The 27,816-nt window shown below is 41.0% G+C and overlaps 1 protein-coding gene across 1 annotated transcript; it reads left to right on the top strand.

Annotated features, from left to right (window-relative positions):
- Positions 1–434: 434 nt before the first annotated feature.
- Positions 435–27,802, top strand: ETF1 (eukaryotic translation termination factor 1). Its single transcript, XM_061189648.1, has 11 exons — positions 435–575; positions 737–840; positions 19,043–19,218; positions 19,598–19,737; positions 22,549–22,687; positions 23,018–23,208; positions 24,056–24,185; positions 24,719–24,874; positions 25,284–25,348; positions 26,160–26,307; positions 26,589–27,802. The coding sequence occupies exons 2-11, from the start codon at positions 755–757 to the stop codon at positions 26,669–26,671; spliced, it is 1,314 nt and encodes a 437-aa protein (XP_061045631.1). The 5' UTR covers positions 435–575; positions 737–754; the 3' UTR covers positions 26,672–27,802.
- The last annotated feature ends 14 nt before the right edge of the window (positions 27,803–27,816 follow it).

Genomic DNA, 27,816 nt, shown 5'->3' with positions numbered 1-27,816 from the left:
CTTCTTTGAGATTTCTCAGACGCAATTTAAACCGCGCGTCCCGGCTCGAGCGTAAAGGCGTGTCGCAGACCCTCAGATGTCCATTCTATTCAAGAAGGTGGGACAGAAAACACGACGACCCACGCGCCTTGCCCTTTAAGAAACACCCCCGTTTGAGCCAGGCGGGGCTCCGAGTAAATCCTCGCGAGAGCCACCTGCTTCCGCCCGCTTCCTGCTCTCGGCTCTCCGGACCGGAAGGAAGGAGGTACTTCCCCCGCCCCCGGCTTCTACCTCACAAGGCAGCGCGGCCCCAGCTGCGGCCAATCGGCGGGCTCATTCTAGGCCACGGCCCAGAGAGCCAATGGAAAGTCGCGGCGCGCGCAGAGCTTCCTCTCTTCCTCACCGGCCCCCTCCCTTCCGCCTGCCGATTTCCACTCAGCCCCTGGCGGAGGAAGTGATGTCACAGGCCCCATGTGAGCGGATTGCAACACATGCAGCTGCCTGGAAAGAGGGAGCCGGTGTCCTACGTCAGAGCCGCCGCCGCGGAGCCGCCGCCGGGGAGGAGCAGCCGCTGCCGCCCAGGACTGGGCCTTTAGGTAAGCCATGGGGAGGGAAAGGCCAGCGACCACCGCGGCGGGCCGCGCAGGGCGGGAAGAGGAGGGACTCTCGGGGGTGGCGAGGAAGGGGGCCGCTCTGCCCCAGCGGCGGCGCTAACTCTGTGGTCTTGGTGTCTCCGGGCCCCGCCGGGCCGCTCTAGGGAGGAGGAGGCGAGAAGATGGCGGACGACCCCAGTGCTGCCGACAGGAACGTGGAGATATGGAAGATCAAAAAGCTCATTAAGAGCTTGGAGGCGGCCCGCGGGTGAGCGCCGCGTCTGGGCCCCCCCATGCCCTCTTGGTTTCCGGACCCCTCAGGATGGCCGCCCCCGCGCCGCATGGCCGGATGGGGAGAACCGGGCACTAGCCAACTCCCTCTTTCTGGACCTCTGGGTAGTAGCCCGAGTCCTAGGGGCGAGGGTCTGCGCGGTTGGTCCGAGAAGGGGCCCTTTCCCCTGTTAGGGCTAAGGGGTCCCGCTCCCGGGGCCCGGGCCACTCGACCCCCTCGTGGTAGGCCACTGCTACTTTTGTACCCCTCTCAGGCGCTTGAATCCAGAACCTCCCGTTTTGAGCTCCAGGTGCTGCCACCCAACTCGGGTGCTGCTGGGGAAAAGGGCCCGGCCTTGCTTTCCGAACGCCTTCCCTGATTTCCTCTCTTCTCCTTCCTTCACTTTTCTCAGCCAAGCCTCATTAAAATGGCCTCCCCCTCCCGGTCTTCTGAGACCCGGGTGGGTGAAGTTTGGATGGGGCGGGAAGGAGGGGTTGTCAGGGACAACCTTTTTCTGACTTCCTCTGATTTCTCTGGGTCTTACAACTCTCCCAGTATGACTTCCTCCAAGTCCTTTAATTACTCCGTAGCTTCCTGGTTTTAGTTGTTACAGGATCCCCCTATAAACTGAAAATGTGTGCGGGGTCGGGAAGTGGGGGAGGCTTTGGTTGACAGGTGTGTATTTGTATATACAGGAGAAATCCCAGTTATGGGGCCGTTCATGTGAACTGTACCAACAGGGTCTCTTTTGGCCTCTCTCTGGAACTCTTGGGGTAGAGGTGCTGATGTATTAGTATTAATGCTTGTTGAAATTCAGAACTGGATTAAGCGGGCTTTGAGGGTTTTTTTGTAAATTTGGGTAAGAAACTATTAGGTGTGTCCGTTTTGGGAAGGGTACACTAGGTTAAAACTGACTTTATATGCTCTTTTTTAATTAAAAAGTTGTTCTTTGGGGGAAGGTGTGTCAGAGGTATATTTGTTCTCTCACTATATTACTTTATTTTGTTCTTTTCCGAGTCATAGAAACTTTTTACTTACAGGAAGTGGGGGGAAAAAAGTGTTTGGAACATGACATATTTGTACGTCTTCAGCATTCTTAGAATAGCAGAGTGGCTTGTCCTGGGCCATGTTAAAAGTTGTTTTCAGTACAGGAATTGGACATTCTGGTTTCCAGCCCAGGTTTGTCTTTGCTTGGTAGATTTGCAATGATAGGATTCATCAAATTCATAGTTGTTACTGCTTTATGAAATAAAATATGCTTAGTTCCATTGAAGGCCCAGGGCTAACAGTTTTGCCATTGTGTTGTTTTGTTTATAAATTTATTTATTTTTTTATTTATTTATCTTTGGTTGCATCGGGTCTTCGTTGCTGCACACGGGCTTTTCTCTACTTGCGGCGAGCGGGGGCTACTCTTCATTGCAGTGCGCGGGCTTCTCATTGCGGTGGCTTCTCTTGTTGCGGAGCACGGGCTCTGTGCGCGCGGACTTCAGTAGTTGCAGCACGCAGGCTCTGTAGTTGTGGCTCGCGGGCTCTAGAGCACAGGCTCAGTAGCTGTGGCGCACAGGCTTAGTTGCTCTGTGGCATGTGGGATCTTCCCGGACCACGGCTCAAACCCGTGTCCCCTGCAGTGGCAGGCGGATTCTTAACCACTGCGCCACCAGGGAAGTCTCTGCCATTGTGTTTTGTTCCTAGTAATTAGTGACAGTTCTGTTTGGGGTGAAACTTCTGAAAGTTTAGTCCTCTTCAGTTACTGGGGCTTTTGCTCACTTTCTCTGATATGAATTGAAGGTAGCAGCTTATTTTTCATTCCGTAGGTTTGTTTTTCTTTGAATTTAATACGACATTCAGACCTAGATAATAATCTTAACCAGAACTTGAACACAGATGATTCTCTGCTACATGGTAGAATGAATAATTATTCCCCAAGTGTGAGAATACTGTACAGGAGGAGCAATATAGGTCATGACCCATTATGATGCACTCCCAGGAATTAGTCGGGTTCTTTTGTTTCACTAGCACCTGCTGTTACGTTACTTGAATCCTTCACTTGAGTATGGCTTTTACAGTTTGCTGTTGTTACTGTTGTTTAAAGCTGGATGTACTCCTTGGGTTTGTTCTCTTACTACTTTAACTTTTTTTTTTTTTAATATTTATTTATTTGGTTGCGCTCAGTCTTAGTTGCGGCACGTGGGCTCCTTAGTTGTGGCATGCATGTGGGATCTAGTTCCCTGACCAGGGATTGAACCCCGGCCCCCTGCATTGGGAGCGTGGAGTCTTAACCACTGCACCACCAGGGAAGTCCCTCTTGTTACTTTAACTCGAAAGCAGGTTCACACATTAGAATTTGAATACATTACATACTCTGAGGAAGTCTAAAATATGAATTCAAACTATAATTTGCTTCTTGTCCAAGTGAAGTGACATTGAAGATTACAGTGCTTAATAACAGCATTCCTTTTACTGCTTGATGAAGGAAGCTCATTCTTAAATTTGTTCCTACCCATGTTACCTAGCCACTTGAAACTTTTAAGCTCCTCTTTAAAGCTTGTAAAGACTTCAGTCCTTTGATTAGCAAAGTCCAGTAAAGTTTAAAGCATGCTGAAAATGAGGTTCTCTTTGCAGAACTTTTTTTCGAAGTAGTAGTTTTTATACAAGATTAAGCTGTCCTCTAAACAGTGTGGTTCATAATCATGTCCTGCTTTGCCTACTTTGCTTTTATTCAGGATTTGGTTACATCTTGATCCCATGAAAATGTAAAATCTTGGCCATCTCTGGGTATCAGTAAGGGAGTCACAAGTTTCTTCTGTTTGACTCAAACGGTTCTTGGTATATACCAATTTCTTTTTGAGAACAGCAAGATTGTATTATCATGGTTGAGTTGTGTTAGACTCATTAGATTATCATAGTGTACAGTGAGAAATGTTTTTCCTTCTTTACCTAATGGTAAAATACTAATAGGAGAAGCGTGATGGCCTTTAAGCACAAACTGGATGGCACAATGAATCTATCTGTGCTGGTGTTTAAGGGGCAAGTTGTGGGTTTCAGGAGAAAACAGGTTGTGTTCAAGCATGGTTATTAGCACTTACTGGCAGATTAGTAGAATGGCTTTGGAAATGAAGATTTCTTCTCCACTCCCCCGCCCCACCCTGACACACACACACCCCCACCCCCCAGCAATTCTGGGCATGAGAATCACAGATTGGTTTGTTTTTAATCCTGGCTCTTAAGGTATGCTGGGATAAGAGTAATTTTGAAATTGAGATAGTCAATATGTGATTATCTTGATATATGACCCCAACGTAATGTAGCTTTAAAGGGGAACCACCTGTAAAATGGTCTCACTGATTAAGTACATCTGAACAGAGTGAAGTTTCTAAGCACAATAATTTATTGCGCACTTAGCATGTTATAGACACTGTGTTAAGCAATACATTATTTCATTTAACCCTCACAAGAAGTGTTGCCACCATTTGGTGGGAAAGGCAAACTAAGGCTGAGAGGTTAAATATCTTACTTTCTGGAATGTAGCAATGCCCAGGATTTGAACCAATGTGCTATACTGCCCAATGGATATATTTTATGTTTTAAAAAAAAAAATGCAAGACAACACTTACTCAAATTGTAATCTGAGCTATAACAGACTATTTTATGCTATGGAAGACCACTTACAGGAGCCAAAATGAGTAAAATGGGGAACTTGCTAGGAGTCTTTTTGTAGTTTTTTTGTCATACTTAATTTTCTGAGTTAAAAAGAGTGTTACACATATAACTTGAATTTAAGTTGGGTGGAACATACATATTTAGCTTCGTATAAGCCTGGTAGAATGTTGGTTTCTGTGTATGCTAGTGAAATAACCAGCTAATTCTTTTCCTATATGTAAGTCCCACTTAAAGTTAATGATAGCTCTTCCCGGTTTACGATTGCTCTTGGCGTATTCTCTGTAGTTGGCTTAATGAGGATAAATGTGTACATAAGTCAACTGGAACTAGGACCATGTGGATGGAAACCATGGTTGTGGGTATTTTGAATAAGGAACTAAACCAGGTGAAGATATGTAGGAGAAAGGTAGATGGGAAATTTAGGTTGTTTTTTCCTAATGTTTTCTGAGCCAGCAAGAGGTAGCCGCAGAAATTGTGTTGGAAGCTTTATAGTTTTCAGGTAATAAAATCATAACCAGAGCCTGTTATTACCAAGGACAGTGGTGAATGTAACCAGGGAACAGACAAGGTTAACTTGGGCTAAATTGTGTCTGTGGGTATTAGAATATTTTTTCACTTACCTTTGGCAGGGAGTCTTATATATTTCATATATAATGAGGGCCCAGTCAGATAACCCATGTTTGAAGGTCAGTGCAGTTTCTAAGCTTCATTTGAGTCTTCTGTGGTCTTTGGGCATTTTTAAAGCTTTTGTTAAAAACAACTTGCAGATATCTTGACTTTGAAGGAAATAAATTATCTGGCTTTACATGACTGTCTTTCCTGCCCCCAAATATAACTGGTGGGGGGACTCTTTTTCCTCTACTCTGAGTAGTTCTGATACTAGATGTGTGGTTTTTTCCCCCCACACCAAGCAGTTCTCCAAGTCCCACTGGACACCAACTGAGCATTCCTACAGTTGAATTTGATTCTGACACTACCCAGAGTTAGTGTCGGATCCCACTAGGTAACGGGCTCAGTCCCACAAGACTGCCCACACTTGTGATGCCAAAGCAAGTCATACCCTACCCTACTTCTCAGACAGGCTATAATTTGGGGGTTCCTATGACTCCCTCCTTGGGTCCAGTAATTTGTTAGAATGGCCCAAAGATCTCAGGGAAACTATTTATGTTAACCGGTTTATTACAAAGGATATATAAAGGGTATAGACGAACCACCAGATGAAGTGGTACATGGGGCAAGGTCTGGAAGGGTCCGAGTGCAGAAGCTTCTGTCCTTGTGAAACTGGGGTATGCCACCTGGGTTTACCAACCCAGAAGTTCATTAAATCTTGTTCAAGAGGTTTTTTTATAGAGCTTACTCTGCAGCTTCCCCTTCCCATAGGTCTGTGGATAGAGCAGACAGTTCAGCCGTCAAAAAACTTGGTCTTTCTGGTGACCAGCTCCATCCAAAGTCTGCCTAGGGGCCCCAACCTAAGTCACTTCATTGGCACTCCGTATGAATAACATAAACTCCCATCTCAGGAAATTCTAAGGGATTTAAGTGCTTTGCTAAAAGCCGGGGACAAAAACCAAAATCTCCACAAAATTCCTCACATTATATTGAATTAGAAGTTAGTAATTTTATGAGATCGTTGAATAGGTTTTTTAAATTTTAAAGACAAATAATACAGACAGATTGTTTATATGATTCGAATAAATTAAAGTATCTAAAATGTGTTTGGGTACCTTTCCCAAGTGAAAATTGTTGATTAGTAGAACACTCACCTAAATGACACTTGGAACATTCTCAAAGCGATGAATTTCAGGTACTTTTATTTTTACTTTTGTTCTCCAGTATCCTTAAAGAGCTGGCTGTAACTAGAGTGATACTTTGTAGTTTTTCATACTGATACCAGAATATTCAGGCTCTTAAAAGGCTTTTTTCATCCTGTGTTCTGGCTTCCCCTGCCCCTCCTGTCTCTGATTGTTAACAGACAGGTAAAAGACCCCACTAGAGAAAAGTCAAGAATTAGAATATTTTTAATTTCCTGAGAAGAGATGAGTGTAGAACAAATAACTACAGAGGTCTTGGTGGCTTCTCACTAAGGGGTCAAAATACAGATGCCACCAACAGGTCTGAGCCATGAGAAGAGAGCAAGAAAGAGGTAGTAAAGGGAAGAGGAGGAGATAAGAGTAGGGTGTGGTGGTGTCCCTCAGTCCATTCCAAGTGTCATAGGCTGCCTGCTTAACTCAGATCTAGTCCTAACAGCCGCTGTATTCTGGCATGGTGTTCTGTGCACTGTGAACCTAATGAACAATTACTTTCTTTGAATTTCAACTCTTGACAGACTTCTCATTGTAATGGCAGATACACTTATCCTTCCAGGAAAGGAAGGCTTGCTCTGGACACATTCCTAGGTAAGCAGGAGTACCTAATTAGAATACCGTTTAAGGCAGAATGCAATGTAGGTCTCCAGTGCCCCCCCCTTCTCCCCCCCCCAACCACACACACACACCAGTTGGACCCCCTTAGCAGAGGGCCCTTTTTCTTTGAGCTTGGGGTTGAGGGTGTGCTCAGTGTGGCAGACCTTTCAGAACATGTTTGGTTGTGAGAAAACTTAAAATGTGGGTTTTGTAGCAGGGCTAAATGGTTTTAGATCCTATTTAAAGAGTCAGAAGGAGAAATTTGCCTCTTTTCCCTAGACCTACTGCTGGAACTGTCCCTCTGAGAACTTGGGCAGCAGAAATTTTTTCTGAGTCCAGCCTGTTCTCCAGGGATCTCAGAATAGAACCTTCTTCTAGAATACATTCGATAGGTGTCTCTTAATTCTTCAGCAGCCCGCTCTTTTAGTGAGGGGCAGAAAGGATTTAGAGGGGATTCAAGGTTCCTCTTTCCAGCAAGTTGGAAATTATGAGATTTCTCTTTGGGGCAGCTGTCCTCAGAGAGCATGATGAAGTTCCCTCTGATAACAGCTTTCTCTTAGGCCACTGGACATACTTCGAACCCTAGCTTACTGCCTATCAGGAATGAAAATTTCCTCTTTTTTTTTCTTTTTCTGAACAGGTATCTTTTTCTTTGAATCTAAGTGAATTGAGATAAACAATGATTGCTCTTTTTCTCACTTCTAAACATAACTGAGTTTGATTAAAAGCCATAATTTCATTATTATTCTTTTGGATACAAAGATAAAAACACTTGATTCTTTTACATTGATAGATTGATCAAGCTTTCTGTGCTTTAATCCAGCCATCTCTCTTTTATCTCCTTAATTTGTATGTAATAGGTGTCTTATAAGTATTTACATGTTCGCTTTGTCCTTTTTTTTAACCTCCAAGTTGTTTTATGTCTTTTTTAACACCAATTTTTAGACATGTAGCTTTCATCCAGTGTATACTTTGTCTTTACTCATCACCATCTTTTCTACCCAGTTCAGAGGACTTGACATTTTCAGGTGCCTGACAACAACTTCTTGTCATGCAGATAACTTGGGGGGTACTGGTCCTGTACTCTTCTGTTTTCACATTTTTGTTTTATCCTTTAAGGTCTCCTTTAGAAGAATGATCCTAGTCAAAACAAAAGATTGTATTTTTCTTGCCATGTCTGTGGCCTTGTAAATTAGATTTTCCCCCGAACTCACATCTAAGTATATGAAAAACAAAGCCCACAAATGTATTTTTTACTATTAACCAGTCAGCTTACAAGCTTCATCAAACATCTGCTGTAGGTTGGACATTTATACATTTAGGGGAGCAGTGTGTAATACCGTGAGAATGGTCTGATACACAACCTTGGAGTGATAATATGAACCATTTCTGGCCCCAGAATAACATGGTACATGTTGAAGGAGATGTAGTGTAAGCAAATGATTTGGGTCTTGAATGAGGCATTGGGCATTGTCAAAAACGGACAGATTGTTTAACTACTTGAGCAGATTTCCTAGGCAAGGCAAGTGTTTCAAAGAATGTTACTGTGGGCATTGGTATTATTTGGCTGATACAGTATCTTTGATACACTGATGTAGTGGAGCTGTAACTGATCTGAGACTTTGAAATGGTCACTGAAATTCATTCTTGATTAAAAGCCAGTTAGCCTAAAATTAGATTCAAAAGCTTTGTGTTGGTCGATGGTTGGTGAGCTGTCGGGGTATTGAAATAGTGCAGAGTATTTGCATATATGTGCCTTGTTGGTAAAGTTGGCTTGACAGAGTTTGACAGTCCCAACACCAGTTTGCCTTTCAGCCTAAATAAACTTTAGTTTGCAAGTAGTGAAAATGTACTGATCCCCAAACATTAATTCCTTAATACCTCTGGATATTTTTAGCTTTTTACTGAAGAAGAAAAAAAGTTTTCTTCCTATTTGGCTATCCCATTCTCTGGCATCTTCTGGCCTTTATGACTCTACTTAAGCAAGAAGGCTCCTCGGGAAAGACAGGGTTAATCAAATAATGAAACTAGTTTTCTGAAGATGGGTTGAATAGCATACATTTTGGCTCCTCACAACAGCTCTGTGAGAAAAGCTATTACTGCTGTTTCATGGATGAAGAAATTTGAAGTACAGAGAGATTAAGTAGCTTGCCTAGTATCACAGTCTAGTACGGGGCAGTGCTAGATTCTGTTCCCACTTTCCTGATTCCAGAGCCTCTGATCCTAACTATTGTACCACACTGCCTTGCTCTTTGATTAGTATTTCTTTTGCTGAATAGAAACATCTATTCCCTTCTGAAAGGAGGATTCTTGTCCAAGGAGATCTGCAATTTACTAGAGGGAGCAGATCTGTGGAGACCGAGGAGTAAAGATAAAAGGGAAGAGGCACGCTGTTTGCAAATCTACCCTAGGAAGAATTTGGGTACTGAACATATTTGTTTTTAATGAGGATCACTGGTGAGGGAAAAAACTTAAGTTTTAAATCCTTCCCCAGAAGCTCATTTGTGTATTAGAAAGAAGATTAACAGGAAGGCTGTGGCTTTTCTTTTATTTGAAAAGTACTTGCATAGTGGCCAAGAAAGATAAGAAGTGGACTTTCTCATTTATACAGTCCTGTGTAGAACACTGGTTGTTAGTAAGTCCCTAATGTTGGTTGTGATTGATATCTCCTGGCTTTGCACTGATGTGAGAATGCGAGAGAAATTTTCCAGCTTCTGCTGCTCCCTGGTGGAATATTCCACTAGGTCGATCTGTTTGTTTTTAGTTTTCTTTTTATGACAAAGTAAATTCCTGTAATTGTAGAAAAAATACTCTACCAGATATATACATTTTTGTTTTGGAGGACAGCAATCCTAGTGCTTTGAGGATAAAATGAACCTTCTGTAAACTTTACTTTCTGTAAAATATTGGGACATCTTGAGTTATTGTATCCTCTAGGATAGAGACTGCTTTAATGTCTTAGCATGTTCAGATATTGGTACTTGTCCCATCTGGTAATGGCATCTAACCCTGAGGTCAGTTGCACAAAACCAATTTCTAGTAACTTTGTCTAGCCTCTTTGAACAGTAACAGAATCCTCCCTTAGTTTGGTATTCTACAAGCTCTTTATAAAAAGCAGCCCCATCCACCTCCTACCTGCATCATAGGTAATATGGGGGGCAGGCATCAAGGTGAGGATGAACCAATTAAAGGTGGCAAAAGAAGGCATTCTGAAAGTGTTAGTTTTGTTGTGGTAAAAGACTGATGGGATGGTGTGAGCATTTTAGTGAAGCTAAAGCAGGGACAACTAGTCATTTCTAGGCACATGTTAGTTCCTCTCCAAAGATTGTCAAACTTTTAATTGGTATTTTATTTAGTAGCTTAAAATAAATCTCTGGTGTCCGCTTAGAAGAGACTATGTAGAGAAGACCCTGTTTTTTATGTTAGCAGTTAACCATTTATTCATTCTCAAATGTTTGAGCATCCACTATGTCCTGAAATGAGTTCTGCTTTCAATAAGTAAGTGTTGTTTCACTGTTACTTGGTGGAAGAGAAAACAGGTCAGATCTTTGAAGTGACTGATAACCAGATAGAAGTGACTGTCTCTGAATTATATCAGAATATTTAACCCATGCCACAGCTGTAAGATGAAGCCACTTAAGCTATTTAAAGTTTTAGAGGGAAATGAATTTCTGTATTTCTCCCTTGTGATAAATTACAAAACAGCTTCTAGTGTTCTGACCATATTGTTTTGAACTGTGTTTTGGTTTGGTTCTTTTGTTCTGTTGGAAGATTTGGCAGGTCCTGTAACCCAATAAAGGTGATTACCACCTACCACAAAGTCAACTATTATCTCCCTCTTTGGACTTACTCAGATTCAAAGAAGACTACAGCACCACCTAACAGTGTTGCTCCCCACCTCACCCTGCCCCGCCCCGCCCAGCTGTGCTGTGCCCTTAATTCTGGCTTTTACTATTAAGGGCAGGGGGGTAGGGCACAAGAAGCTATCAAGTTCCATCTAGTTACCATTTAGCAATCTGTCTGCTTCCATGCTAGGCACTTGACATATATTCTCTTACAGAATCCTCATGACCTTGTGAAGTAAGGAGAAACTGAATCCCAAATGGATTTATGTGTAATTTGCCCTAGGTTGTGGTGATAGGACAGGACAAGAACCCAAATCTGTCTGATTCGGAAACCTGTGCTCATAACCACCCTCCTATTACGTTCCCATATTAAACTCATATAAAACTATGGTGAATCAAATGACAAAAGGAGTAGTAATTGGAGAGGAACTGATTGATTTTCAGCTGGTGATCCATATAATGTAGCTAGCTTAGTGAATCTCAGAAATGCTGTGTCTGAGATTTAAGTTGAGGTTTGTGAGCTTGAAAGGCGATAGGGGAAACCTTGGCCATCCATATCCTAGGCATATCCCAGACAAACATTGAGATGAAAGCTTCTTGGGGGGCATATACTCTTAAGTCCCAACTAGAGAGTATAGTAGGCAGTCTCTAAAATGCTTCTGGCCCTAACCTGAAAGTAGTTCTATTATGTAGGGGTGATAAGATGGATGGCAGGGATTTGATGAGAGGGTTCTGGCTGGAAAAAGTTGGGCACATCTGAGCCATCACAATTCACTGGAGTTGTGTTACTGCTAGGGTAAATGACAGCAGCTTACTTGCAGCAATTGGGCTCTGAGTTTCTCTTTAGGTAGGGGTGAGGTCATGGAATCTCCACGACTTCAGCTGGCTAAGAGGTCCTGCTTAAAGGCATAGAAAGCAACCCAGACACGGTGATTCTTAACCCTAGTTATGCATTAAAATCTACCTGATTCTGTTTAAATCAATCCATTTGAGAACTGAGACTCTCTTAACCCATAATCACTATCACCCTCACTCTCCCTGTTCAAGAGCTATTGAGTCAGAATATAGAGGAAGGGGAGATCTTTTTGTACCTGAGCATTTTTGTTTTGTTTTTTTAGAAAGCTCTCCAAGGGTTCTGGGGCTCTCATGCAAATTGGCCAGTGGACAAGCTTGTGGGTACCACATTTTCTTCCTACCTACCTTTCTAAAGTGTTCTTGAGCATTGTTAATGATGAGCACTGGTGAGATCTTTACAGGTCAAAGAGTACCTAGATTTTTCTTTTTGTTTGTCACTCTTATGACCATCTGCATCAGCAGGCTTCTTGAATCCTAAGGCTGGAACCCTGAGAGCCGTAAAGTTACATAAACATATACCCCACAGCCCAGGCTTTGCTCTGCTTACCTTGTGTTTTCTTCTTTAGAGACCTTTCAGTCCTGACAATCTGAACCTTATGTTTCCCTGTCCATAGTGTTTAGGGGCCATGAAACCTTGGATTAGGTAAGTAACTGGTGGTACTACTTTAGGGAGAGAAACTTTCCTTTCAACGGTCACCTTTGAGAATGAGGGAACAGAAGGCTGTCAGCTATTTCTTTAAATACCCTTCCTTCCTGAGTTTTGTCTAGTATTATTTACTGTCCGTATTTAGTCTACTTAACAGCTACTTCCTTCTGTCTCCCAGCTGTTTTATTTCTCAGAAGTTAGTCCTCTGGGTGGAAGCACTGCTGAACTCTCCTTCGAAAAGGGAAAGTGCCCCTAAAATGATGAGAAACAAGAAGGGATCTGAGAACAGAGGCCCCTAGAGGCCTTACATGGCACATTGTATGTTGTGTCTTATTTTGCTCAGTTTTTACAACCTGCATGTGAATCATTGCTGTATACCTCATAATTCACTGGCTCTTGAATGAGAGCCTTTTGACTTTGGGAAAGGGACATGGTGACAAAGCAGAGGAGTGGATGAAAACTATTAAAATTAAAGGCGTAGTTTGCATACACTGCCAGCAGCTCCTTAGTGAGAGCTTTATTTCTCATTCTCCCCTTAGGACTGTTTGCTCTACTTTAAAATGAAATACTCAGCTTCCTTGGTTTTATTTTGGTGTTTACACAAACTGGTCTAGCAACTTTGATTGGCTTGGGGGGGGGTGGGCGGGGAGGACTGTTTATTTTGTTTGGAAGCTTTCCTGGAAAAACTTTTTTTTTTTTAATTTATTTTTTAAAACCAGAAGCCTCCTTTTTTTTTTAAATAAAAACAATTTTTTGTATTTATTTATTTTTGGCCACGTGGTGCAGCGTGCGGGATCTTAGTTCCCTGACCAGGGATCGAACCCATGCCCCCTGCAGTGGAAATGCAGAGTCCTAGCCACTGGACTGCCAGGGAATTCCTGGAAAAACTTTAATTTGCTGTATCAAACCCAACATACAAAACATCAGAGATTATAATGTGGCCTTTAAATTTCTAAAGTAAAAGCCATCCATTTAAATAATCCTTGTTTCCTCATCCCCAGCCAGGTGTCAGATGAATTCAAAAACTTAAGGTTTCCCCCTTAAGACTGGGTAGGGAGAGGCACAAGGGCAAACTAGTGAAAGGTAATTTTTTTTAACATTAGTCAAAATTCAAAATGAGTAAGAAGCCAAGACTAACTTTCAAGTAGTGTTTCAGATTTAGCAACTTGGTAGAAATCTACCAAACAAAATTTTTTGGCAAGCTATACTTTCCAAACCATTTTTTTTAAGTGGAATCCTATAACAAAATTATGTTCTTAGGTATCTGTACCACTTTGTCCTCTCTAGGATGTTAAATGGATGTGAGTGCAAGGTTGCCCAACTCTGGTGCTATACAGTGAAGTTGCTTAATGGATGCTTATCTTCTTAACCTATCTGCAGTGGAAAGTAAATAGCTGCTTATCTTAGGGTCATTGCTTTGTCCTCCACCTGATTATCTTGCTTTAGGGATTTCCTTTAGGCATTTTGGGTTCACTCAGTTAATTTATCCCAACATCCTTTTTAGCCTCAAACTTTACATCCTTTGGGGTTTGGTGCGCATTAGCTTCCTGAGCTCTGAGCCTTCACCCCTGCTATCCTTGGAGCCCCTTCTCATTACGTTTCCTACTTACTGCCTCTTTGCTAGTTCCATCTCCTAGGAAACTATTCTGTAAATCAGAGCACATGAGCTTTTTAAAACTGAGCCCTTCTTTTGAGAAGTAACTAACTCCCCTGGTCCCTAAAGATTCCAAAAGCCCCGGGGTAGACAAATATGCTCTTTTGAGAATTGTTCATCTGAAAACAAATACAAGCCAGTGAAGCCCATATTGCAACTTAACTTGTCTTCTTTTTTCCCTATCTTGTGTATTTTCATATTATACAGGTGGCACCTACAATCTAGAACAAGTTTGAAGTTAAATTTACTTGCCCAATTTTTCCAGCCCCTCCTAGATAAAGCAAACTCCTTTTCTCCTCTTTGGCCTATAAGATTTGGCAGAACTCCAGAAGGAATTATCAAAAAGTTTTTTGGGGGCTTCCCTGGTGGCGCAGTGGTTGGGAGTCTGCTTGCTAATGCAGGGGACGCGGGTTCGAGCCCTGGTCTGGGAGGATCCCACATGCCACGGAGCAACTGGGCCTGTGAGCCACAATTGCTGAGCCTGCGCATCTGGAGCTTGTGCTCCGCAACAGGAGAGGCCGCGATGGTGAGAGGCCCGCGCACCGCGATGAGGGGTGGCCCCCGCTCGCCGCAGCTGGGGAAGGCCCTCGCACAGAAACGAAGACCCAATACAGCCAAAAATAAATAAATTAATTAATTTTTTTTAAAAAAAAGTTTTTTGGAAATTCCTCTTCAGGAACCTAGCAAGATAAATATTGGAAGTAAAGCAGTTTGTTACATTTGATAGCTGAAAAATAGGACCCAGAGCATACTCCTCACTGACTGTAAAGATCATTTTTCTTTTTTTGTAATAGAAGATACCAGTTTGTTTCATTTGAGAATTCTTTTTCTATCTAATTCAGAAACTGGAACATGGCCACAGGTAGAATTGTATGAGAGCGATACATCTGACTTAGTGTAAATGTGTGTGTGCATGAGCAAGGGATTGTTCCGAATCACTCTGGTTTGTCAGTACTGTATTTGAAATTTTAGGTGATTTAAATAATGGAACTAGATATACATTTATATAGATGAAGAAATAACTATGGGTCAGGTGTGGTGTGTGGATATGCTTTATCTTATATGAAGTGTATCTTGGAAGCAGCTTTTTTTAATGATCATTTTGCTTGTGTTTGTGGTAACAGCTAAAGCTGCTTATCATAAATTTGTTTGATTCTCTGGCTTGGCTAGAATATTTGCTCCCCCATCCAAGGGGTGGCAGCAGAGCACACACCATACTTTACCATGTACTGTCATTAATCGACTTGTAGTTTGTTGGGGGAAGTATCACAAAGGTTGTGAACTAGCCGTCTAGATTTGGAGTAGATACCCCAACAGAAACAGTGGTGCTTTTGGAGACAGAACATTAGCTGACAGTCTGAGAGCAACTATTTTGATAGTGGAAGAGCTTGATAGCCAGCTTGTCTCCTTCTAAAGAAAACTTGTCTGACTAAGGGACTTGTGGAATTTACCACTAGGAGAAAACTTTCAAAGGGCAGGGTCTTGTGTAAATGAGGTCCCTTTCCAATGCTGGTACCAAGGTGCACATTTGTGAAGTTAATTTTACTCTAGAAAGATAGTTTCCAGACACTTCCAGATTTTAAACACCTATAGTTACACAGCTAATATTAGGGGTTTTCTCTACTTTTTGATGTTGTTCCCCTCACTGTCTCTTCCCTTCTTTCTTATGCCACTTGGCACATAAGCCCATTTGACTTGACACTGTACCCATCTTTCTAATTTCTTTTTCTTGCCAACTTCCACCAGACACTGGATATGTGAGATTACATACTCTCGGTGATTAGGGGAAAGTTTAGGTGTTTCTGGCAGTCTTCCCAATTTATCTAAAGAAAGCCCCCACCCATTTCATTATGACACTAATACTTGTAATGAGTAAACTTGTCATAGCCTTTAGGGGCATGATCTATAAGAATCTCAGGAAGTAACTTTCCTACAGACTCATTAAGTATCATGTAGAAACAGTCTGTAAAATGATAATCACATTTCTTAACATGCTTTGACTCATCAGATCAACTTTTGCCTTCAAAATATAAATTGGCTCAATTTATTTATTTTTATTGAAGTATAGTTGATTTACAGTGTTAATTTCTGCTTTACAGCAAAGTGATCAGTTATACATATATATACATTCTTTTTTTATACTCTTCATTATGGCTTATAGGATTTTTTTTAATTGATTTATTTTTTATTTCTGGCTGCATTGGGTCTTCGTTGCTGTGCGTGGGCTTTCTGTAGTTGTGGCGAGCGGGCGCTCCTCTTCTTTGCGGTGTGCCGGCTTCTCATTGCGGTGGCTTCTCGTTGTGGAGCACGGGCTCTAGGCGCGTGGGCTCAGTAGTTGTGGCACACGGGCTTAGTTGCTCCGTGGCATGAGGGATCTTCCCAGACAAGGGCTCAACCCGTGTCCCCTGCATTGGCAGGTGGATTTTTAACCACTGCGCCACCAGGGAAGCCTGATAATGTAGTTTTATGTTTGCTTCAAGGAGAACTAGGAATATTGAAATGAGGTATTTCTTAACTGGTGGTGCTAGTAAGTATCTCGAGAATGTCTAGGTAAAAAAGATATGTTGCTGGCATCAGTATTAAGGTAAGAGCGAGGCTGGTGGCTGCTCATAAGGCACCTCCCATGTGACAAGGCCTTGGGGGTGTCCTCCACAGGTCAGGGTTTAGTCCTGGTTTTTAGTTGTAGAAACTTGAATTTGCTTGAGTACCCAGAGTTGATCAGACTTTCAGTGCATTGCTCTTTTTAATCAAACTCAAAAGTGATTAATATGTAAAATATATTTAGAGATACATTTATTTAGAGAGAGAGGTGTGTGTGTGTGTGTGGGTGTGACATTGTGTGAATCCAAGGCTCTCGTTTCCCATTATAAGGATACTTAGGGTGCTAAATTAGTGATTATAAATTTTTGTGGTGAGCCTGGAATTTTATTTTTAATATTTATTTTATTTATTTTTTTGGCTGCGTCGGGTCTTAGTTGCAGCATGCGGGATCTTTGCGGTGTGGGCTCTTCCTTGTGGCACGCGGGCTTCTCTCTTGTTGTGGCGTGTGGGTTTTTTTTCTTTCTCTTGTTGTGGCGTGTGGGCTCTGTAGTTTTGCGGCACACCAGCTCTCTTGTTGAGGCGCCCGAGCTCAGTAGTTGTGGTGCGCAGCTTAGTTGCCCCACAGCATGTGGGTCTTAGTTCCAGGGATCAGGGATTGAACCCACGTCCCCTGCATTGGAAGGCGGATTCTTTACCACTGGACCACCAGGAATTTTAAAGGGGGGGACCAGGATATTAAATTGGTATTTCATCTAGACTTTGGAAAGACTTGTTGCACCATCCTATGATGGCATCATCCTCTGAAGAACCAACAGCTTCCAAGCCTCTGCCATAGACTCAAGGTCAAACTCAAGCCTGTTGTCACACCCTTATCAAAGCTTCTCTCTTCATTCCTTGGGGAATGAGGTGTTTCCCAAGAACCCCTTAAAGTGCCTTCTTTACATATTATATAACTAATATTCATTCAAATAATTGAGCACCTACCATATTTTTTTTTAATTGAAGTATAGTTGATTGTAAATCAAACTGCTGTACAGCAGAGTGATTCAGTTATACATACATATTCCTTTTCATATTCTTTTCCATTATGGTTTACTACAGGATATTGAATATAGTTGCCTGTGCTATACAGTGGGATCTTGTTGTTTATTTTATATATACTAGTTTATAGTTATACTGTCTGCGAATCCCAAACTCCTAATTTATCCCTCCCCCACCCACTTTCTCCTTTGGTAACCATAAGTTTGTTTTCTACATCTGTGAGTCTGTTTCTGTTTTGTAAGTAAGTTCATTTGTGTCATATTTTTAGATGCCACATATAAGTGATATCATATGGTATTTGTCTCTGTCTGATTTCACTTAGTATGATAGTCTCTAGGTCCATCCATTTTGCCGCAGATAGCATTATTTCATTCTTTTTTATGGCTGAGTAGTATTCGTGTGTGTGTATGTGTTTACCACATCTTTATCCATTCATCTGTCGATGGACATTTAGGTTGCTTCCATGTCTTGGTTATTGTAAATAGTGTTGCTGTGAACATTGGGGTGCGTGTATCATTTCAAATTTTTGAGTTTTCTCTGGATATATGCCCAGGAGTGGGATTGCTGGATCATATGGTAGTTATATTCTTAGTTTTTTAAGGAACCTCCATAGTGGCTGCACCATTTTACATTCCCACCAACAGTGTAGGGAGGGTTCCCTTTTCTCTACACCCTATCATTTGTTATTTGTAAACTTTTTGATGATAGCCATTCTGACTGTTGTGAGGTGATACCTCATTGTAGTTTTGATGTGCATTTCTCTGATAATTAGCAATGTTGAGCATCTTTTCATGAAATGTCTATTTAGGTCTTCTGCCTATTTTTGATTGGGTTGTTTGTTTTTTTGTTATTGAGTTGTATGAGCTGTTTGTATACTTTGGAAATTAAGCCCTTGTCAGTCTCATCATTTGCAAATATTTTCTCGCATTTAGTAGGTTGTCTTTTTGTTTTGTTTATGGTTTCTTTGCTGTGCAAAAGTTTACAAGTTTGATTAGGTCCCATTTGTTTATTTTTGCTTTTATTTCTATTGCCTTGGGAGACTGACCTAAGAAAACACTGGTATGATTTATGTCTGAAAATGTTTTGTCTATGTTCTCTTCTAGGAGCTCTATGGTGTCATGTCTTGTATTTAAGTCTTTAAGCATCTTGAGTTTATTTTTGTGTATTGTGTGAGGGGGTGTTCTAACTTCATTGATTTACAGGCGGCCGCCCAGCTTTCCCAGCACCACTTGCTGAAGAGACTGTCTTTTCTCCATTGTATATTCTTGCCTCTTTGTCAGAGATTGACTGTAGGTGTGTGGGTTTCTTTCTGGGCTCTCAGTTCTGTTCCATTGTTCTATATATGTTTGTTTTTGGAGCACCTACCGTATTCTGAACACAATTCCTAGCTCTGGGTACACTTTGATTACAGTGGTGTAGCCCCTACCTTCGTGGTCACCTTGAGAGTGATTTATTTCTACTAGTTTAGGGGCGTCTCACTTTTAACTCCCTTTACTAATGATAACTCTTTACTTATGTGGTACTTAAACCTCTAATGCTATGCTTTCTTCGACAGCAATGGCACAAGCATGATATCATTGATCATTCCTCCCAAAGACCAGATTTCACGAGTGGCAAAAATGTTAGCAGATGAGTTTGGAACTGCATCTAACATTAAGTCACGAGTAAACCGCCTTTCAGTCCTGGGAGCCATTACATCTGTACAACAAAGACTCAAACTTTATAACAAAGGTAATCTGGAGCTTGATCATTTACCTCTACTTTGTCTTGGTTGTATTTTCCACTTTGATCCTGCCATGATGCTTTCGGTCACTAGTGTTTTCTTCACCCAGCCATAAGCATTGTCCCTTTGGTCTTTTTTTTCCCCCCTAAGTTATTTTTTGAAAGTTAAGTAGTATTCACTGTACTTAAAATAATAAATCCTCCTTTTTAAAACATCTCAAGTTTCAAAATTAGGGAGAGAAATCTGCCTGAGAGATTTACAGATATTTCCACTTTATTTAAATTATGATTTAAAGGGGCAGGAACAACAGGCTGTGGGAACATTTTCTATTAATTGAGGACAATTAGGTGTGGATATAAGTAGAGAAATTGTTTGTGTTCTTTGCAGTACCTCCAAATGGCCTGGTTGTTTACTGTGGTACAATTGTAACAGAAGAAGGAAAAGAAAAGAAAGTCAACATTGACTTTGAACCTTTCAAACCAATTAATACTTCATTGTATTTGTGTGACAACAAATTCCATACAGAGGTAAGAAGTTCATCGAATATTTTCATTACCCCAAAAGAAACCCCATACCCATTAGCAGTCATTCCCAGTCCTCCCTTCCCCCATACCCCAAGATCTCTCAGCTCTAGGCTACCCCTAATCTATTTTCTATCTCTGTGGATTTGCTTGTGCTGGGCATTTCAATATAAATGGAATGATAGAATGGGTGGCCTTTTGTGCCTAGCTTCTTTCACTTAGCACGTTTTCAAGGTTCATCCATGTTGTGGCATGTATTGTGCTTCATTCCTTTTTATTACCAAATAATATTTGCCACATTTTATTTATTTAACATCATTTGATGAATATGTTGTTTCCACTGTTTGTTATGAATAATACTGCTTTGAACATACATGTACAAGTTTTTGTATGTCCATATGTTTTCATTGGGGGCAGGTATATACCTAGGAGTGGAGTTTCTGGGTCATATGGTAACTGTTTAACCGTTTCAGGAATTGCCAGGCTGTTTTAATTGTGCCATTTTACAAGGCTGGCTTTTTTTTTTTTTTTTACATTATTATGGCACTGAATGATGTGATCATTCAGCATGTTTGAGGAAAGTGCTAAGCTGGGTTTGAAGAACTAATTAGAAGCAAAGAAATAATTGGTTACCTGATCTCCATGTCTCCCTATGTATCCATGATACTTGCCTACATTTCTCGCTTAGTTTTCAGCTCACAAATTGTAAAATCTTTATTAGCAGGTCCATAAGAGCTTTTTTTTCCCCCCTATAAAACTTTTGAGTGACAAGAGCTGCCATAATATGATGAACATTAAGGGTGGAAAGGAAACCTCATTAGAGTGACCTAAATCAGTCAACAGTAGAACAATCAGGAATTCACAGCTGGCTCCTAGTTCAGTCTCTTGCCTTTCATCGACCTAGGGGAAAACCTCTACAGTGGAATTAGAACTGACATTTGTCAACACAGTTTACAATGGATGATTTTGCTAACTTGACAGGAAGTTCAGTTCCAGTCAGATCTTGAGCGGTTGCATAGATGGTGGAGACTGATTTTCTCTTGGCTATCACAGCCTCCTTCTAGCAAAAGCTTCATTGGAGAAGCTCTTTGCCACCCTCTCCCACTTAACTGTTGTCTGGTTTGATGAAAGCAGATTTTAAATCTTGTTGATTTAAATAGTACCTGGTACTCATGTTACCTAGTTTTAGCTTACTTATTAAGTTAGCTTCATTGGTTTTTCTAAACCTTAACTCCTCTTCCAAGACACCATTTCATTGTGCTAGCTTGATTTATTTTGGCTTTAACGTGTTATGTCAATAACTACATACGAATGTGGCATACTGAACAATACAACTTATGTCGTGTTTAATCGGGATATTTATACATTCTTATAAGGGATAAGTCTATTCCCTGATGAGCAGGCTTGTTAAAAGCCTAAATTAATCAAGCTGCGTATCAGAGGTTATTGGGATAAGGCAAAAGTTTTAACGTGGGCAATATTCATGTCTTTTTTTTTTTTAATATCCGCCAACACGTTGTTCTATTTTTTTTGTTTTGCTTTGTTTTAAAAATTTATTTATTTTTGGCTGCGTTGGGTCTTCAGTGCTGTGCACGGGCTTTCTCTAGTTGCAGCGAGCAGGGGCTACTCTGCGTTGCGGTGTGCGAGCTTCTCATTGCAGTGGCTTCTCTTGTTGTGGAGCACGGGCTCTACGTGCGCAGGCTTCAGTCGTTGTGGCACGTGGGCTCAGTAGTTGTGGCACATGGGCTCAGTATTTGTGGCTCGCAGGCTTCAGTAGTTGTGCCACATGGGCTTAGTTGCTCCGCGGCATGTGGGATCTTCCCAGACCAGGGCTCGAATCCGTGTCCCCTGCATTGGCAGGCAGATTCTTAACCACTGCGCCACCAGAGAAGCCCAATATTCATGTTTTAATGCTAATTATCAGGCGTGCTTTGGTTAAAGGGTGATTCTTAGTGATTAATCTGCTTTCCAGTCAATTCCTGAAGGAGCTATTTTCTTCCTCAGTTAAATGGTATGGGTAATAATTTCTCAGTGCTAAAGAGGCTGCCACCTAGTAATTAGTCATCCACCAAGTCTATAGAATTTAAACTCCATCATGGAAAGTCTTGCCCATCTATATGGGTCCCAGGACTATTTAAATATTTTCTCTTTCAGGAGGCAGAAATACAATGATATAATGCTAACCCAGAAGGAGGATTTTCCCCCATAAAAATTCAGAATTATTACCTGTAGTACCTTCAATATACAATTGAGTTTTAGATCCTGATATCATTAATGATACTCAAGACATAGTTAAATAAAACATTTAAAAATTAGATCTTTTTATAGACTGTTTCTGGGTTTTGTACTCAGTGAGTACTACTCTAGAGTTGATTTACAAGATACTCTTATTTGCCATAGTGAATACCGCCTATTAATGCTGGGGTTATTAATGGTAACAGAAAGTCAACTTTTGGAGGTTAGACTTTGAATTTGAACGTTATGTTCCCTAGACCATCATCAGTCTAAAATCAAGGACCTAGGAAGAATTTGAGCCCTGTAACTCTGTATTAGTTTTGCATTCCTGTGCCTAGGTCAGCTTTGTAAAAAGGCTTCACATTGATATTGTTGGTTTTCTCCTGCATCTGGTTCAAATTTTTCCATACGAGTTACATATTTATAGCTGAAGTCCATAAATTACTCCATGAAATGGTTTTTCTGTAGTACTCATACCATTCTAAGTGAGTGGAGAGGGCTTGTATATGTCCTTTTGGATTTTTGTCTTGACTTTAGCAAAGCTTTGAGGTTTATTGTGTGGTACCTGTGTTTGCTTTTCAGGCTCTTACAGCACTACTTTCAGATGATAGCAAGTTTGGCTTCATTGTAATAGATGGTAGTGGTGCACTTTTTGGCACACTCCAAGGAAATACAAGAGAAGTTCTGCACAAATTCACCGTGGATCTCCCAAAGAAACATGGTAATCTAGGAAGAGAACATGAGCACCTTTGCTTTGTGTCTAACGTTAAAGAAGCAAATTGTATAAATAGGGGAAAGTAAATCCAGATGATGGGAGAAGCATCACGCAATGACTCATTGGTGCTTGTGGCTCTTTTGACTAGAGAATTAGTGGTCACTCTGTGAAAGCCAGTAATAGCTAATACCAAACATTTAAGTTAAGGGAATAGTGATTTTCCTCTTTCTCCTTTCCTTGGGGAATAGCATGATTATATAGTTACTTTTTAATTAGCAAGGCATCTTGTACTTCTTAATAATTGACTTTTTCTCTCACCACTTTTCTTTGTCAAAGGTAGAGGAGGTCAATCAGCCTTGCGTTTTGCCCGTTTAAGAATGGAAAAGCGACATAACTATGTTCGGAAAGTAGCTGAGACTGCTGTGCAGCTGTTTATTTCTGGGGACAAAGTGAATGTGGCTGGTCTTGTTTTAGCTGGATCAGCTGACTTTAAAACTGAACTAAGTCAATCTGATATGTTTGATCAGGTAAGTGAGAAGTAGATGCTCCTTTATGTAAGTTTCTAGGTGGGAGTAGTTGAGTTCTTTGAGTGCCGGGACATGCACATCTTTTTTACTTTTACAGTGAAAAATTCTGTGTTAAAAACCTAGCTCTGAGTGGACAAAATTCCATGTGTATTATTAGGAGTATTATATTAGGAGATATTCCCCCATGTCTTTCTGGACTTTTTTTCTTTTGAAATCAGCCGTTTTTTGGATGGTATCATTCTGGACCCTATGTTGGCCCCTGGTTTTAGTGGGTTGCCATAATTGGCTTTAAAATGGAGTTTGATTTCAAAGAAACTAGGACTGGTTTTTCCTGTCTTTTTCTAACTTATTCCTGGAGGTAAGTAAAGCATTGAACCTCTCAGCAATATGACAGAGCTGATTAAGCCTAAAGTGTTTAATCCAGAAAGCTCTATTGGTTTATGACTTGGGCTGGCCATAACACATTCCCAAGGTGTTCTTCTGGTGTGGGGTAGTAGCATTACAGTAGAAGGCTCACTAAAGAAGCTGTCTTATATACTCTACCACCTTATATAGCAGGAACCAATAGTTCCTCCTTTCCTTCACAAGATACTTTGTTTTGTTTGTGTTTAATGAGTTAGGCTTTTATAGGTCTGACAGAATGTGTGATATCGTTGGCTAAGGAAGTTTATCCTGGCAGTGTTCTTCAGTGAGACCTATTCAAGAGTAAATTGGGCTCTTTCCTCTCCTCTTGAGGCTTCACTGATCATGTTGCTAGTTTTGCATGCCATTAAAAGGTAATGGGTCTTGGTAAGGGTGTTTTGAAGTACTAATGATGTGCTTTTTAAATTTTTTTTAATTGTGTCAGAGGTTGCAATCAAAAGTTTTAAAATTAGTTGATATATCTTATGGTGGTGAAAATGGATTCAACCAAGCTATTGAGTTATCTACTGAAGTCCTCTCCAACGTGAAGTTCATTCAAGAGAAGAAGTTAATAGGTATCAGTGAAATGCAACTTACTTACTGTGAAATGTTTTTGTATGTATATGTGTATGTATATATGTACGAAACAAAACACTGAAAAGGTAAAAGGAAGATTTAGCATTTTAATTTAAGTCCTCCTCAGTGGAATCATTAATCTTTCTTTAGTTGTTAAGTCTAATAAATGTGTTTGTTTTTCTACTGTTTTTACCCTTTGGCAATAGGAACCAAACTTCAGTTAGATTTCCCATATTAATTATCCTTTGTAATAGAGTGATGAATAGAGAGCTCAAATTAAAGATTAATGGGGCCATTGTTTGGCTTTGTTTCTAATTTGACACACATTTCCAAATGATTGTGTATTTGGCCCAGCTGTTACCTCTTCAGAGTCATTTTCTGGAGCCTCAACTAGCAGTGTGATTTTTCACTGACATTTGGCACTTACTCATTTTTAAGTTGACTTTTTTCTCTCCCTGATTTTGAGTAAGAAGCTCTGTATCTACAAAAGAAACCTTAATATATGTTCTTAATGACCTGTCCCTAACCACAGGGCGATACTTCGATGAAATCAGCCAGGACACGGGCAAGTACTGTTTTGGAGTTGAAGATACACTAAAGGCTTTAGAAATGGGAGCTGTAGAGATTCTAATAGTCTATGAAAATCTGGATATAATGAGATACGTTCTTCATTGCCAAGGCACAGAAGGTATGAGAATTAGAAAATAAGATGACTATTACTGACCTGTGTATTCAAGAAGCCTGGGGGGGAGATTTGGGAAAGGTGGCTGATTTCAGGAGCAATCGAAAGGCAGATCTATACTGTGTTCCCCAGTCTTTCAGTCTGTATCCAATTGAACTGATAAATGTCTACCTAAGATTGTTAAATTTTTTGAGGACAAGGGCTATATCTTAAATATCTTTGGTGTTTCCTTATGATAGGAGCAGTGTACCTGGTAGACATTCATTCATTGCATGCTGACTAATGTTCTTATGAAAAGAAGGTTGCTAGAATGAGTTCAGGAGCTCTTTCATCTAACCTGATTCATCTCATGGAACTTAAACCTGTTAGTATATGAGAAGCAGGTTCACACATTCTTTTTTCCCCAATGCTGCAGAGGAGAAAATTCTCTATCTAACGCCAGAACAAGAGAAGGATAAATCTCATTTTACAGACAAAGAGGTATGTGATTGGTTTGGTGATCCATACAAGGAAACATAAATCCATATGTTAGAGCCCTGGCAGCACAGAGTAGCATTAGCCTTGGAAAACCAAACCTCATACTTGCTGGCAGTGGGGAGTACCGGGAGGTGGTCAGCTCCTGTATGCCACATACTGATCTGATTCCAAAGAAGGAGGCCAGGTCATGGTTACCCTGGTTCCTTATTTTAAAAGAAAACATTCTCATACTTGAAAAATGTTTGAGAGGAAGATTAATTAAATAGTTCCTCTCCTGCACTGTGAAATCTGTGCTGCTTTCTTCATTTACTTTACCAGCTCTTCTACTAAAGCAGCTTCTACAGGTTTGGCCTAACTGCATCACCACAGCTTCAAGTGTTACCTGGTCAGCACAGGACCCTTTTAATTGGTAGCTTCTTCAAGTTCTGAGTTGAAGGACTTTGGTTTTTACAAGGCTGCTCCAAAAAGCAGTTCTGGCGTGTCTCTTCTTGGCTGTTGAATGAGTGCTGCCTAGAGACACTTTATAACAGCCTGACTTCTGGAGACAACAGGAGGAACCATAAGTTGAAAAACTGCTAAGTGTGTGTTAACATTTCATTATTGAGGCTAGAGCCTGGGGAGGAATGTTGTTTCAAGTCATCAGAATTTCCATGCTGTTGCAATTATATCACCAGAAACCGTAATTTGCTTACAGTTTCACACACATAGATATAATGACAGGGACAAGGAGAATGTTGGCAGGCAAGGGAGCAAGCATTCCTGTCTTGATATATCCTAATCCCATTGTTTCTGTATCTCGTGGCTGCCCCTGCAGACAGGACAAGAACATGAGCTGATTGAGAGCATGCCCCTGCTGGAGTGGTTTGCTAACAACTATAAAAAATTTGGAGCTACATTGGAAATTGTCACAGATAAGTCACAAGAAGGATCCCAGTTTGTGAAAGGATTTGGTGGAATTGGAGGTGAGTAGCAAATCAGAAAACTAATAGCCAGGGTCTCAGGCCACAGCCTTTTCCTGGCTATCCCAAAATAACGTTTACTTCAGGTGAGGTGTGCTCATCATCCACTGAGGCAGGGGATTGAGGCAGCACATGGCTGCAGGTTCCTTGGTTGGGACCACTTTTTATCATCTCTTTGCTTTCTATAATTCTGCAAGGGGATTGGGCTTCCCTTAATAGAGTGAACGTGCTCCCCCCCACCCAGTTCTGTGAACCACAGCTATTGACTCTGTTTGTTTCCCCAGGTATCTTGCGGTACCGAGTAGATTTCCAGGGAATGGAATACCAAGGAGGAGATGATGAATTTTTTGACCTTGATGACTACTAGGTAGTCGACATGGGTCCGGCAAAACGTGCCTCACCCTCCAGCATCCAACCCAAGGAGCATACCCGTGGTGGAATCCATACAGATCCCTGCCTTACAATTGGAACATTTCCAGAACTTAGTCCATGAGCATTGGATATTGAAAAGAAAAGCGAAACAAAAACCAGACCCAACCCTACACTTTGGTTTGTCATGGTGTCAGCGCAGCAGCCTACAACTAAGTTCCTAAATGCCACTTTGGACTAATTTAAAAAAGAATCCCAGTTTTTACTTTTACTTGATGGTGAAATTGGTTGCTCTTGTATTTTATGGAAAAAAAATGATTTTTTTAACCTTCATACATAGAAGCAAAATACTTTAACTGCTGTAAACCTTCAAAAGTTAATAGAAATGAGATCATACTGGTTTGTTTCTTATTTTGATTGGAGAAAAATTAAATTGCTGCATTTCGCAGTGACCCATTTACATGGCATTCTCAGCTTAGACTGCATAAGAAGAAATACATGTGGTGAAATGTTGGAACCATTTCTCTCTTGGTCTCTGTTTAATGTTGAAAGGGTGAGCTAATAGGAGGCAGTTTCAACTTCACTCCCTCATACTACCCCTCCCCTCCAGACTGTCAGTTTCAAGGATGCAGATTGTATTGCAAAGATAAACTGACACATGAAGCATTTGGGCCAGTGCTCTGTTTCCTTCCATCTGTTTTGCAGGCGCATTTGTGCCCGGGGTTTGGGAGCCCTTAGCATCAACTGCTTTGACAAGGGTTTGCATAATCTTGCATACTAGAAACCAGCTTGGGATGGATATGATGGGGCTTCTGTGCTATTGCTGGGATTGGGAGAAATAAAACATGCAATTTAAGTGGAAGCAAAGAAATTTAAAGAATATTTTATTTTGCTTGGGTCTGTCCTTGGCAAAAGGAGGGGGTCATGTTTTCCTTGTGTTGGATGGCATGAGATTATGTGAATGTTTTGATTTTTTAAAAATGAACTGCAAGGTTTTCACAGGAACGACAGACAAGACATGTATGACTGTGCATGTAATTGTAAACCCCTGACGTCCTGGTGGGGTTGGAGCATCTGTTTCAAATATGGGACTTACAAGCACCTCTCATAGGAGAAATTATGGGAGGAGGGTGGGAAGGGCAG

The sequence above is a fragment of the Eubalaena glacialis genome, chromosome 4, assembly GCF_028564815.1.
Source record: "Eubalaena glacialis isolate mEubGla1 chromosome 4, mEubGla1.1.hap2.+ XY, whole genome shotgun sequence".
NCBI lineage: Eukaryota > Metazoa > Chordata > Mammalia > Artiodactyla > Balaenidae > Eubalaena > Eubalaena glacialis.
Note: the sequence above shows the minus strand (reverse complement) of the source record. Positions and strands in the feature narration are given on the sequence as shown.

Coding starts and splice junctions, on each gene's coding strand:
- ETF1 (XM_061189648.1), top strand. CDS start 755: ATGGCGGACGACCCCAGTGCTGCCGACAGGAACGTGGAGATATGGAAG. Junction 19,219..19,597: donor ACTCAAACTTTATAACAAAG/GTAATCTGGAGC, acceptor TGTTCTTTGCAG/TACCTCCAAATGGCCTGGTT. Junction 24,875..25,283: donor TCATTGCCAAGGCACAGAAG/GTATGAGAATTA, acceptor CCAATGCTGCAG/AGGAGAAAATTCTCTATCTA.